At 65.3% G+C, this 14,123-nt stretch overlaps 1 protein-coding gene across 1 annotated transcript; it reads right to left on the minus strand.

Moving 5' to 3' along the window:
• Positions 1-300: 300 nt before the first annotated feature.
• Positions 301-6,969, minus strand: LOC307114090 (uncharacterized protein C8orf90; the record flags this gene model as incomplete). The annotated part of the gene is made up of 2 exons (XM_079796292.1): positions 301-782; positions 6,906-6,969. 2 exons carry the CDS (start codon positions 6,967-6,969, stop codon positions 301-303), a joined length of 546 nt encoding a protein of 181 aa, XP_079652418.1.
• Positions 6,970-14,123: the final 7,154 nt, after the last annotated feature.

The following is a 14,123-nucleotide window of genomic DNA, read 5'->3' on the forward strand; positions in this document are numbered from 1 at the left end:
CACCCCACCCCAGGGCTGTGGCGAGGGCCCAGAGGGTAGGCACTGGGGGAGCGGGCCACCACCCTCCCTGTCCCAGGCCCTCAGCCCTCTGCAGCCACCCTGCCTTTTCACGTTGCCCCTGCGCTCCCGTCCATGTGAGGCCAAGCGGCTCTCCGCCCGCCGCTGACCAGGCCTGGCCTGGGGGCCGAGCAGGGTCGGGGCCCAGCCGGGTCCAGATGCCTGTGCAGGGGTGTCCAGCAAAGAGCTTGGGGGGCAGGAGAAGCAGAAACAGCCTTTATTTCCTTTCTGGGGCCACCAGGGCTAGCCCATCCTGGGGGCACCCCCACCGGAGGGGGCGGGCTCAGGCCCCGGGGGCCCCTGGAAGGCGGCGCCAGCGGCAGGCCCGGGGGCCAGGAGCACCAGGCCGGGCCGCGGGCCGGCGCCCGCCTGCGCGTAGCTGAAGGCCAGGCGCTCCAGGTGCTGCTTGCGCAGGGCCGCCTGGGCCGCGTGGTGCAGCGGCCTCAGCAGGGCGGGGGGCGCGGCGCCCGGGCCCCGCAGCAGGAAGTCGAAGCCCGCGCGGTCCCGCGGGTCATAGAAGAGCGGCCCGTGGGCCGGGTCGGGCCCGGGCGGCCAGGCGTACGGGAAGGGCAGCGTGAAGTCCTCGGTGAGCACGCGGATGGCGAAGTCGTCCTCCTTGCCCAGCGCGCGGTAGGCGCGCCCGATGCCGCGGAAGTGCGCCTCCCAGAGCTGCGCGTCCCCGCCGTAGATGTCCGGGAACGGGAACTCCTGGGACAGGACGGCACCTGCGGGACCACCCAGTGACGGCCGCGAGGGACCACCGTGCGGCTGGCAGAGCCGCCAGACACAGGGCGGCAGGGAGAGAGGAGGGCGGTGGGGCCCCCGGCTGAGCGTGGCCCGCGGAGGGGAGCGCACCTGATGGGACAGCAGCCCCACCCCATGGAGGGCAGACAGGGGACCCCTAGACGGTGAGAGGACGCGCCGCTGAATCTTATCTGGGCCCTGTCGACCTAGGAACCAGGAGGTCAGGGCACAGGCCTGGGCTGCAGGCTCCATCCCCAGTGGGGGGCGTGCAGGAGGCAGCCCATCCATGATGCTCTCTCATCATGGATGTTTCCATCTCCCTCTCCCTCTCCCTTCCGCTCTGAAGTCAATAAAGATGTATGTGAAACATGTATACTGTTTGGGTGGAGAAGTCTGGGTGGCTGCCCAGGCTGGCTGCGCGGGGCCTCCCAACCAGCTCAGGATGCGGGCTCATCCGTAGACCGTGGAACCGGCAGGGGGACCAGCCGCTCCCGGGGGAAAGTGGGTCCTGGGCTGCGCAGAGAACGGTCTGTGGGGACCGCTCGGGGTCAGGCGGGATCCCGGGAAGGAGGAAGCCAGGACAAGGACGGGGAAGCTGAGGGCCGATGCCAGGCCTGGCAGCTGGAAGTGGGGAGGAGCCCGGGGAAGAGGCCGGCTCCCAGCCTGGGGCACAGGGGGCGGGGCCGGTGGCCAGGGGAGTGGCTCCCCATTGGACGCCTCCCTGGGGCAGGCTGGAGGAGGAATGTGAGTCTCTTGGTCTGACGTCTGTGAGTGAGTCGTGTGGGTCTCCGAAAATCGCCTGGGTACAAACTGCCCCTGGTCTGGGTCCCTGCGCCCTCCCAGCCCTCCCACGGCCCCAGGCGGCAGCCCAGGCTGCGGCCCCGGGCCCAGCCCTGACCCGGACTCTGGATGGGTGAACCCTTCCCACGTGGCCAAGCGCCTCTGGGCGATCATCCTCATCCCCTTCACAGTGTGCGTGGGCACCTGTGTGTGCCAGGCAGGCCCTGGGCAGGTCCTCGGGCGCTCGGGCAAGGAGCGTGCGAGCGGGGGCTGGTTTAACTGCCTGCACCCCAGTCCCTCCTGCCGGAATGGGAGCCATCGAAGGTGCTCTGCCCGCTCCCCAAGAGAAGACAGGGCCACCCTGCCTGCGCGCCCCAGGGTACTCTCCTAGCTCAGCCCCCAGACAGGGCCCAGGCGGGTGGGCGGGGACGTCGCTTTCAGCACCGCGGACAGCTCTGCGGCCCCGCAGGAGACTGGGAGGGGGGGGGGGGCTGAAGGCGGTGCCTCCCATCGGAAGCAGCCCATCCTGCCCATTGGGAGGCCTCCTCCATGCAGGCCTCCTCCATGCAGGCCTCCAGGTGAGCAGCGGGAGGTGCAGGGCTGCCCTCCTCCCGGCCCCCGGCCTGGCTTCACCCTCAGCACCAGCAGCGGGGAGGCAGGCAGGGGAAGGGCTGTGAGCGTTGCTGTGGGTGGGGGGTGGGAGACAGCTGTGGGGAGGAGGGGAGTTAGTGGATGGGGCCCCCATGAGAGGAGAGGAGAGGAGAGGAGAGACCGCCGGTGCATGGGAAGAGGGACACCCTGAGGCAGCCAGGGCAGGGATCCAGGGCCGAGGGGTGCTGGCACGCGGGGGTGGGGTGAGAGACTCTCAGATGCTGACTGTCTTGAAGATGGAAGGGGCAGGCTCTCCTGGTGCAGGGGTGGGTGGGAGGGGAGAGAGAAGACACTGTGGTTTTGGCCTGAGCGCCTGGCAGAACCGAAGCCCGCTTACTGAGGTGGGGGTTGGGTCTCGTCCTCCGTGCATGGACCTGTGGGGCTCCTGGCCCTTCCCCTGCAGCCCCTCCTCCTGCCGACCCACTGCAGGCTGGGATGGGGGCCAGGGGTCTAACTTGGGAAGGTGGGTGCCTTCTGACAGGCCGGGGGAGGCACAGAGGCCAGCTGGCTGGGAGCCTGCAGCTGGGGTGGGGCTCCGGCTGGGGAGGACCCAGAAGGTGCTATTTAAATAAAAAAATATATATTGATTTCAGAGAGGAAGGGAGAGGGGGAGAGAGAGAAACATCAGTGATGAGAGAGAATCATGGATGGGCTGCCTCCTGCATGCCCCCTACTGGGGATCGGGCCTGCACCCTGGGCATGTGCCCTGAACGGGAGTCAAACCGTGACCTCCTGGTTCCTAGGTCGACGCTCAGCCACTGAGCCAGGCTGGCCGGGCGGAAGGTGCTATTTGAAGCCACAGAACCAGGTGAAATCACCAAGGCCCCATCCCTGCAAGGGGTCGGCGGGAGGGGGGCTGCAGGGGAAGAGCCAGGAGCCGCGAGGAGGAGGGGCCTGGGCCAGGAGCCCGCAGGTCCCTGCACGGAGGCCGAGACCGGCTCAGGTTTAGCTGCTTTGGCGAAGTGCCAGGAAGACAGGGCTGGTCCGAGTGGGCTCAGGAGCACACGGGAGGGCGTGAGTGGGAGGCAGAGGGTCACAACCTTTTCGGGGAGCGTGGTGACCAGCGGGGAGAGAGATCAGGAGGCTGACGGAAAGAGGGTGAAGGGACGGGGTGCCGAGCAGCTGCTCTGTGCTGCTGGGAGGAATAAGATGTCTGGACACGGACACCGTGAGGCCAAGGTCGCGCAGGGCCTGAGGGAGGCGTGGCCAGGAGGGAAGGCACGGACCAGCGGGAAGTTGGCGTTGGCGGGAGCAGGGGTGGGTCCTGAGGACAGAGCTGCAGGCGGGCACAGGGGCAGGTGGGCGGTGCCCACGGTGCTGGCACCCACAGGAGTCCTCTTCCCGTGGCTTTACTTCCTCAGTGAAAGAGGGAGCCAGGCCACCACGGGGGGTGAGGAGGGAGGGGAGGGGCGGGAGCTTGGAGAGAGAAGACTGGACAGAGGAGGAACGCAGGGGCCGGGCTCAGGGGGTCAGCGTCAGGGGCCGGGCTCAGGGCCCAGGTTCAGGGGCCGGGCTCAGGGCCCAGCGTCAGGGGCCCGGGCTCAGGCCGGCCCCACAGGCTTCAGGGAGGGGTGGTGCTCCCGCTCTGCTCAGCGGTACGGCCCAGGCAAGGAGGAGGCGGAAAGTTGGGGGGCTGCCAGGCTGACACAACAGAAAAAGCGAGGGCCAGGAGGGGGGAGGGTGTGCGGGTGTGATGACCACACAGAGCGGGAGGGGGGGCCAGGAGGGGGGAGGGTGTGCGGGTGTGATGACCACACAGAGCGGGAAAGGGGGGGTCAGGAGGGGGGAGGGTGTGCGGGTGTGATGATCACACAGAGCGGGAGGGGGGGTCAGGAGGGGGGAGGGTGTGCGGGTGTGATGACCACACAGAGCGGGAGGGGGGGTCAGGAGGGGGGAGGGTGTGCGGGTGTGATGATCACACAGAGCGGGAGGGGGGGTCAGGAGGGGGGAGGGTGTGCGGGTGTGATGACCACACAGAGTGGGAGGGGGGGTCAGGAGGGGGGAGGGTGTGCGGGTGTGATGACCACACAGAGCGGGAGGGGGGGTCAGGAGGGGGGAGGGTGTGCGGGTGTGATGATCACACAGAGCGGGAAAGGGGGGGTCAGGAGGGGGGAGGGTGTGCGGGTGTGATGATCACACAGAGCGGGAGGGGGGGTCAGGAGGGGGGAGGGTGTGCGGGTGTGATGACCACACAGCGGGAAAGGGGGGGCCAGGAGGGGGGGAGGGTGTGCGGGTGTGATGACCACACAGCGGAAAAGGGGGGGTCAGGAGGGGGGAGGGTGTGCGGGTGTGATGATCACACAGAGCGGGAAAGGGGGGGTCAGGAGGGGGGAGGGTGTGCGGGTGTGATGATCACACAGAGCGGGAGGGGGGGTCAGGAGGGGGGAGGGTGTGCGGGTGTGATGACCACACAGCGGGAAAGGGGGGGCCAGGAGGGGGGAGGGTGTGCGGGTGTGATGATCACACAGAGCGGGAAAGGGGGGGTCAGGAGGGGGGAGGGTGTGCGGGTGTGATGATCACACAGAGCGGGAGGGGGGGTCAGGAGGGGGGAGGGTGTGCGGGTGTGATGATCACACAGAGCGGGAGGGGGGGCCAGGAGGGGGGAGGGTGTGCGGGTGTGATGATCACACAGAGCGGGAAAGGGGGGGTCAGGAGGGGGGAGGGTGTGCGGGTGTGATGATCACACAGAGCGGGAGGGGGGGCCAGGAGGGGGGAGGGTGTGCGGGTGTGATGATCACACAGAGCGGTAAAGGGGGGGTCAGGAGGGGGGAGGGGGTGCGGGTGTGATGACCACACAGAGCGGGAGGGGGGGTCAGGAGGGGGGAGGGTGTGTGGGTGTGATGATCACACAGAGCGGGAGGGGGGGTCAGGAGGGGGGAGGGTGTGCGGGTGTGATGATCACACAGAGCGGGAGGGGGGGGTCAGGAGGGGGGAGGGTGTGCGGGTGTGATGATCACACAGAGCGGGAGGGGGGGTCAGGAGCGGGGAGGGTGTGCGGGTGTGATGACCACACAGAGCGGGAGGGGGGGGTCAGGAGGGGGGAGGGTGTGCGGGTGTGATGACCACACAGAGCGGGAGGGGGGGTCAGGAGGGGGGAGGGTGTGCGGGTGTGATGACCACACAGAGCGGGAGGGGGGGTCAGGAGGGGGGAGGGTGTGCGGGTGTGATGACCACACAGAGCGGGAAAGGGGGGGTCAGGAGGGGGGAGGGTGTGCGGGTGTGATGACCACACAGAGCGGGAGGGGGGGGTCAGGAGGGGGGAGGGTGTGCGGGTGTGATGATCACACAGAGCGGGAGGGGGGGGTCAGGAGGGGGGAGGGTGTGCGGGTGTGATGACCACACAGAGCGGGAGGGGGGGTCAGGAGGGGGGAGGGTGTGCGGGTGTGATGATCACACAGAGCGGAAAAGGGGGGGTCAGGAGGGGGGAGGGGGTGCGGGTGTGATGACCACACAGAGCGGGAAAGGGGGGGCCAGGAGGGGGGAGGGTGTGCGGGTGTGATGATCACACAGAGCGGAAAAGGGGGGGTCAGGAGGGGGGAGGGGGTGCGGGTGTGATGACCACACAGAGCGGGAAAGGGGGGGCCAGGAGGGGGGAGGGTGTGCGGGTGTGATGATCACACAGAGCGGGAGGGGGGGGTCTGGAGGGGGGAGGGTGTGCGGGTGTGATGATCACACAGAGCGGAAAAGGGGGGGTCAGGAGGGGGGAGGGTGTGCGGGTGTGATGATCACACAGAGCGGGAGGGGGGGGTCAGGAGGGGGGAGGGTGTGCGGGTGTGATGACCACACAGAGCGGGAGGGGGGGTCAGGAGGGGGGAGGGTGTGCGGGTGTGATGATCACACAGAGCGGGAGGGGGGGGTCAGGAGGGGGGAGGGTGTGCGGGTGTGATGATCACACAGAGCGGAAAAGGGGGGGTCAGGAGGGGGGAGGGGGTGCGGGTGTGATGACCACACAGAGTGGGAAAGGGGGGGCCAGGAGGGGGGAGGGTGTGCGGGTGTGATGATCACACAGAGCGGGAGGGGGGGGTCTGGAGGGGGGAGGGTGTGCCGGTGTGATGATCACACAGAGCGGAAAAGGGGGGGTCAGGAGGGGGGAGGGGGTGCGGGTGTGATGACCACACAGAGCGGGAGGGGGGCAGGCAGGATGGGGAGGGTGGGAACTTGCTAGAAACCCTGGCTCCCGGGCATGCTGGAGCCCCACTCGGAGGGCCTGCCCTGGTGGGAACCCCTGAGAGTGGGGTGGGGGCCAGGATGCGGGGGGCTGGGGAGGATGAGGGCCTTTAAGAGGACGCTGGGGACCGAGGGGCCAGTGTGAGGGGGCCATCAATGCGATGACAGCAGAGACCAGGATCCGAATCCAAGGACGAGGCGGGAGGGAGGTAGACTCAGTGGGGGGTGACTGCCCCCCCAGTAGGGACAGTGGGAGGGGACTCTGAGGACCAGCACGCGGGGGGGGGGGGTAGGGATGTGGGGGGAGGGGCCAGAGAGTGACCCCCAAGGAGCCCTGAGGATGCAGAGGCCCCGCCCACCCGGGGAGCACGGGAGGAGGGGCTGCTGGCTATGGGGTGGGGTCCAGGCCCCCAAGCCCTGTCCTGCTGTGTGGCCTTGGCAGAGCCCCCACCCCCACATGCCACCAGCACCCCTCCCCCTCCACCCCTCCCCTGCCTGTGCCTCACCTGGAGTAGGTACAGGCGGCGGCAGGCTGGCTTTGCTGGGGTCCCCGGGATAGGGGGAGGCCATGTCAGCAGCCCGGGTCAGACTTGTTTACCTGGCTGCCCAGGAGACTGGGGGCGGGGCCTCCTGGGAGGAAAGAACCTTGCATTTAAAGGGGCCCCACCTGGCAGTGGGCTGGGCGGAAAGGGGAAGGCAGATCAGCTGGCGCGGCCTCCCCCCCACACCCCTGCAGCCAGCAAGCTCTGTGCCTGGCACTAGGGAGCCAGCTTGGGGGGACGGGAGGGGGGGGCGAAGGGGAGGGGGAGAAGGTTAACATCCTTATGAACTGGATGCATTTCCATTTTGTTACATTGTATCACCATGTCATGCTTCTCTAAGGTAAATACTTTCCTCATTTAATCTCGGGTAAAGTGGGTTCAGCCGTTTTACAGATGGGGACACTGAGGCTCGGGAGGTCATTGTGTTTATTTGCTGGTTGAATGGAGTCACACCACTTTGCACACCAACCCCAGGAAGAGGGTTCCAGCGCCAGGGGGGCCCGGCCGGCGTGGCTCAGTGGTTGAGCGTGGACCTGTGACCCAGGAGGTCACGGTTCGATTCCCGGTCAGGGCACAGGCCCGAGTTGTGGGCTTGAGCCTCAGTGTGGGGCGTGCAGGAGGCAGCCGATCCATGATTCTCTCTCATCAGTGATGTTTCCATCTCTCTCTCTCCCGCTCCCTTCCTCTCTGACATCAATAAAAATATGTTTAAAAAATAAAAAGCCACCAAGGAAAAGGGTACCCTTCAGTTGTCCAACGGGCCAGCCGTGAGAATGTAGTCAGGCAGCCCCTCTTAGCTGCAAGGGAGGCTGGGAAGGGTGGCCCACCCCTGGGCAGCAGGTGCCGGCATTGGGCGGGACAGGAGGCAGCCCAGGAGGCTGCGGGCTCGGTGGGGAGCAGTGAGCCGGAGAAGGAGCAAGAGTGCGGGCAGGCCCTTCCCAGCCTGGCCACAGCCCACACATGCCTCCCCCTACCCCACCCCCACCCCCCGTCACGTCCCCTCCGGTCTGAGCAGCTCCCACCGCACAGTTCCCCTCCCTGCCTCCCTGCGGGGCAGAGAGGGGTCCAGGCAGAGAGCAAGGCGGGCAAGGCCTGTGGGCGCAGCCCTGGGAGCGGAGGGCGGCAGCGAGGAGGGCCCGGCGCTGCCCACGCTGCGGGATAATCCCTCCTGGTGCCGCCGTCTTGCGGTTATTTTTAAAATCTCATTTCCACAAAGTGGAGAGAAAAGCTCTTTCTGTCTGTGCCTCTCCCCCTCCTCTCCGCGAGCATTAGGAGGGGTGACGGGAGGCGGAGGCCTGGAAGATGAGGGTCCCGGGCAGTGCGCCTGCGGGGGCGTGAGGCTTCTTCGGACACTGGCCCCTCCCTCGGGCGCAGACCCACCAGCAGGACCCCCCCCCCCGGGCAGCCCCTCCCTCGGGCGCAGACCCACCAGCAGGACCCCCCCCCGGGGCAGCCCCTCCCTCGGCCGCAGACCCACCAGCAGGACCCCCCCCCCCCGGCAGCCCCTCCCAGGGGCTCCTCGGCCTCTCACACAGCAGGCGTTTTGAGGGCACCCACTACGCGCTGGAGCCCGGCAGGGAGGGGACTCCGGGTCCCCACCTTCCGGGATGCAGTGTCCAGCGGGGAGACCCTGGCTCTAAGCCAAGGGCCAGGGGGAGCCCCAGGCCGGGGGCCGGGGGAGGGGAGGGCCTGGCCAGGGCCACGAGCAAAGGCCCTGGAGTAGAGACAGGGTGGGGAGCCCAGCAGGCGGCGTGGTGGGCGGGCGGAGCAGGGCAGCCTGGCTGCCACCCCACGGGAGGCCCAGGGAGAGGGGTGGCCCCGGGGCCAGAGGTGCTGGAGCCGCTGCCAAGGCCCAGCGGGCGGAGTGTTGGGCAGAGAGACGGGGCGCGGGCTCGGGCCGGCCTCTTCCCCTGGGCAGTACCAGAGCCTGTGCTGTGGGCCGGGCTGCAGCTGGGGGGCCCTGAGGGACGGCCTGGGCAAAGGTGCGAGGTGGGGGCCCCTGGAGCTCCCCCAGACCCCCGACTCCCAGTGGCAGCGCTGCCCACAGCTGGTCCACCCTGAGCGGTGGGATGTCAGGGTCCCGCCCCCACACTGACTGCCCTTCCAGGTCCAGGGGGGCTGCGGGGCGGGGAGAGCACAGCCTCTCTTCTCCCTCAGCACCCCCATCTCTGTCCTCCTCAGCACCTCCCCCTCTGTCCTCCTCAGCACCCCCCTCTGTCCTCCTCAGCACCCCCCTCTGTCCTCCTCAGCACCCGCCCCCTCTGTCCTCCTCAGCACCCCCCCCTCTGTCCTCCTCAGCACCCCCCCCTCTGTCCTCCTCAGCACCCCTGCCAGGAGTCCTGCCTGGGCCCACAGCGCCATCTGCTGGCAGCACGGAGAGGCGCAGGCGAGTAGGCCTGGAGGCCCCAGCTGGGCTTGTACCTGGGGAGGGGTTGGCACCATGGGGGGGGGGCGGGGGAGGGGTGGCACCACGGGGGGAGGGGGTGGCACCACGGGGGGAGGGGATGGCACCACGGGGGGAGGTGATGGCACCACGGGAGGGAGGGGTGGCACCACGGGGGGAGGGGTTGGCACCACGGGGGGAGGGAGGGAGGGGGTGGCACCACGGGGGCAGGCGGAGGCAGGTGTGAGGTGCTCCTCGGGCCTCATCCGCACCCTGGCCTGGAGTTGGGGCCTCAGTTTGAACCTGGCTCCACCACTGACCGCTGTGTGACCTCCAGCCAGTTCCTGCCCCGCTCTGAGCGGCACCCCACACCAGGGTCGGGGCTGAGTGCGCCCCGCTCCCCAGCTGCTGTGAGAGGTGCCCCGGGCGGGGAGCCCACAGCCAGCAGAGGCTGTGCCCCGCGTGCTGACGGTGCCCCTCACCCCGGCCCCAACGTCTCACCATTCTCAGACAAGGCGAGGGGCAGGGCAAAGGGCACAAGGTCAGAGTCCACGCCGTGTCCCTCCCCGGCCCCTTCCTCGGGGGCTGAGTCTGCCCAGAACCCTAACGGCGTGGGCCACGTCGTCGCTCTCGACTGCCGTGACCAATGACCCCGCCTCAGGGCTCACACGGCACACGCACTCCCACAGGCCTGGGTCAGGAGTCCGGCAGAGCCTCCCTGGCTTCCGGCTCTGCAGAGCCTCAGGGGCTCTCCAAGGCTGCAGGCACGGGGCTGCTCCGCGGGCCTCCCAGGGGCCGCCGAGAGCCAAAGGTGGGAGGGCCGGGTCCAAGGCCACGCTGGGCCACAAGGCCAGGACCCACACGCTGCTGCGCGCACAGCACCAGGTCCGGGTCCCAGCTCTGTCCCTGCAAAGGTGCCCTGGATGCTGGGACCATTGTGACCTCAGGGGTGAGGTCAGAGCTGGCAGAACCGGGGAGGGGGTGCCCAGAGATAGGGCTGCCCGCTGGCATGAGGACAGGGCCTGTGGGTCCTCCACGCCGCACCCCAAGATGGACGGGCAGCATTCGGGAAAGCAGCGCAGCCACACCACGGCGGACAGGACGTCGTCAGCCCTGTCCCCGAGCCCTAGGTCAGCCAGCGCCCGGCCCGCCTGGGGTCCCGGGAGGGCCCCCGTGCCCCTTCCCGCAGTGCCTGGCCTCGGCCTCTTTGGGAAGAGCCTCCCGGCTGAGCTGAGGCGGGAGCGGGCCTGCAGCCGGGGCAGCTGGGGAGGGTGCAGCCCTCGGCGGGTGGAGCGGCGGCGGGAGGGAGGGAGCCTGAGTTCCGCCACGTGGCTGCTGACTGCCATGAGGACCCCAGGCGCGGCCAGCCGGGCGTCAGTCCAGCCCACACGCCTGCCGGCTCCGGGACGGACAGAGGGCAGGCTGCCCTGTGCTCCCGAGCTCCAGCTTCTTTACGCACATGCACAGGTTTATGTTCGTTTCAGAGAAGAAGGGGAGGGAGGGAGGGAGAAACATCCATGAGGAGAGAATCATGGATCGGCCGCCTCCTGCACGCCCCTCACTGGGGGTGGAGTGGAGCCTGCAACCCGGGCCTGTGCCCCGACGGGAATGGAACCGTGACCTCCTGGTTCAGAGGTGGACGCTCAGCCCCGGAGCCCCGCCGGCCGGGCAAGCTTCACCTTCCTCAGGGGACGCTCCTCTACGGCCCTGGGGCCCCCCTGTCCTGCGCAGGCCCCGGGGGGAGCCCCGCATTCCTGCCCTGCCCCCTGGGCCCCAGGATGGAGGGTGCCCTCCACGGGACGCCGGGAGGCCCTGCTGCCCAGCCCACCCTGGGCGGTTCCGGACGGAGCCAGGTCTGGCCTGTGGGCCCTCCCTGTGCGCCTGGGACTTCCGTGGTCCTGGCCCGCCGCCCTGCTCTCCGGGGGGTGTCAGCCCATCGCCCCTCTGTGTCGGGGTGCTTCTCAGGCGAGACACCCCCAGTCTGCGGCTGTGGGTCTGTGTCCCATTGTCTGTCTGACGCATTTATCAGTCCTGCCGTTCCTGCTGCTGCGGAATTTCTGCGGGTAGAACAGCGTACACACTCGCCACCTGAAGGACAGCGGGTGTTTTCACGTGGGGCTGTTGTAAGCAAAGCCGCTGTAAACGTGTGCGTACAGATCGGGGTGAACCTAAGCTGCCGTTGCCCTCGGGTGAGGCCGAGGTGCGAGAGGGCCGAGCGGGTGGTGCATGTCTGTCTGACCGCCCTCCACGCTGGTGGCCCGTTTCGCACCCCCCCAGCGCTCGGCATGCGCCGCTCCTCTGGCTCGGTGGTTCCCGTTGGCGGGTCGTGAGACCCGGCCGCAGCTCGGCCGTGTTCCTCTCGTGGGAAAAGATGTCGGGCACGATTTGTGTGTTTGTTCACCGACTGTCTGTCTCCTGCGGGGGGTCTGTCGCAGTCTCCGGTGCCCACGTGGACAGGTTGTTGGTGATCTTGTTGGTGTTGTGTTCTTTCTGCGTCGGGTCCGTCCTCTATCAGACGTGCGATTGGCAAGAATGTCCTCTCAGCCCGCAGCGTATCTGCGCGTTTTGTTAACAGACGCCCTTCCGAAGGCAGAGATTCTTCATTCTGATGGGACCCGATTTTATGATTTTTTCTCCTTCTTTTCTGGAGAGTGCTTTCGGTGTCCATGTAAGACATTTTTGTCTAAACCAAGAGCATGAAGATTTTCTCCTATATTTTCTTCTAGACGTTTTAGAATGTCAGGTTTGACTTGTAGGTCTATGATCTAGTTTTTTAAATATATTTTTATTGATTTCAGAGAGGAAGGGAGAGGGAGAGAGAGATAGAAACATCAATGATGAGAGAGAATCACTGATCGGCTGCCTCCTGCACGCCCCACACTGGGGACCAAGCCTGCAACCCAGGCATGCGCCCCTGACCGGATTTGAACCCGGGACCCTTCAGTTCACAGGCTGACGCTCTATTCACTGAGCCACACCAGCCAGGGCCTATGATCTATTTTTATTTAATTTGTGTACATAGTTTGAGGCATGTGTCAGGGTGTTTTTTTCCTGTGTGTGTATCCAATAATTGCAACACCATGTGTTGGTTCTTTCTTAATTGAATGGCTTTTGCACCTTTATGAAAAGTCAGTGGGCCCTGTATGAATGGGTTTGGGGACTCTCTGTCTTGCTCTATTTATTTATATTGTTAGGCTTTCATCACACCAGATCTTCTCTTCTACCTCAGCTTTGTAATAAATCTTGAAATTAGTCGTATTGTTCCTCCCATATTATTCCTCAAATTTGTTTTGGCCACCTCAATCCCTTCACTTTCCATACAAACTTTAGAAACAAATTGTTGGTTACTACCAAAAAAAATCCTCCCTGGGTTTTCATTGGAATTGTATTAAACATTTAGATAAATTTGGAGAAAATTGATATCTTAACAATATCGAGTCTTCCGATCCATGAACATGGTATGTCTCTTCTTATGGAGGTCTTCTTGGTGCCTTTCGTCATTATTTGGTACTTTACAGTATGCAGATCTTGTAATTACTGGTTAGTTGGACACCTAAGTATTCTCATAATCTTTAGTGCTATTGTGGTATATGGTACCTTTTGTATCTCAATTCCCATTTCTTTATTGCTAGCATATAGAACTATGACTGGTTTTTGCATACTGACTTTATATTTGCAAATTCGATGAATTCACTTTTTAATTTTAGTAGCTTTTTTGTATGGGGAACCACAGGAGGATTTTGGGTGACATGATCGGACCTGTTTCTCGTGTGGTGCAACAAGTGGATGGGTAAAATATTGCAAAGCAAACTCTTTCTAATATGCCGCTGCCCCGCCTGCTCCTGATGCCCTCTGACCTCCCCCTAAGACCCCACCTGGGCTGTGTGGGGGCCAGGGCAGTCTCCCATGGTCCTGGAAAGTCCCGATCCTCCTCTAAGTCGGTGTGAGAGCTGGAGCCGGGGATGCCATACCCCGAACCCCCCCATCCTACCCACTATGTCTGTCCCCCCAACACTAGCTGAGAAGTCAGGCCCTCAGGCAATGCTGCCAACTCCGGTGTCCCTGAGGCCCTAGCTGGTTTGGCTCAGAGGATAGAGCGTCAGCCTGGGTTCGATTCCTGGTCAGAGCACATGCCGGGTTGTCGGCTCGGTCCCCAGTGTGGGGCGTGCGGAAGGCAGCCGATCCATGATTCTTTCTCATCATTAATGTTTCTAGCCCTCTCTCCCTCTCCCTTCCTCTCTGATATTCTATATAATAAAAGGCTAATATGCTAATCGACTGAACAGCCGAACGACCGGTCACTATGATGCGCACTGACCACCAGGGGGCAGACACTCAATGCAGGAGCTGCCCCCTGGTGGTCAGTGTGCTCCCACGGGGGAGCACCACTCAGCCAGAAGCTGGGCTCATGGCTGGCGAGCGCAGCAGCAGCCGTGGCGGGAGCCTCTCCTGCCTCCGCGGCAGCCCTAAGGATGTCCGACTGACGGCTTAGGCTCTGCAGGGAGCAGGCCTAAGCCAGCAGTCGGACATTCCCCCGAGGGCTCCCAGACTGCAAGAGGGCACAGACTGGGCTGAGGGACCCCCTCCCAAGTGCACAAATTTTGTGCACCGGGCCTCGTGTGTGTGTGTGTGTGTGTGTGTATTTTTAAGAGTGCCCCTGAGGCTGCAAGGCTTGCACCCTCTTCCCAGGGCTCAGTCAGTCCACTGAACAGAAGGGTGGACGCCTGGAAGGATGTGATCCAGCCTGACCCAGACCCAGGCACCCGTGTCCCCCCGCGCTCACACCCATGAGCACACAC

Source organism: Cnephaeus nilssonii (genome assembly GCF_951640355.1).
Source record: "Cnephaeus nilssonii genome assembly, chromosome: 18".
Taxonomy (NCBI): Eukaryota; Metazoa; Chordata; class Mammalia; order Chiroptera; family Vespertilionidae; genus Cnephaeus; species Cnephaeus nilssonii.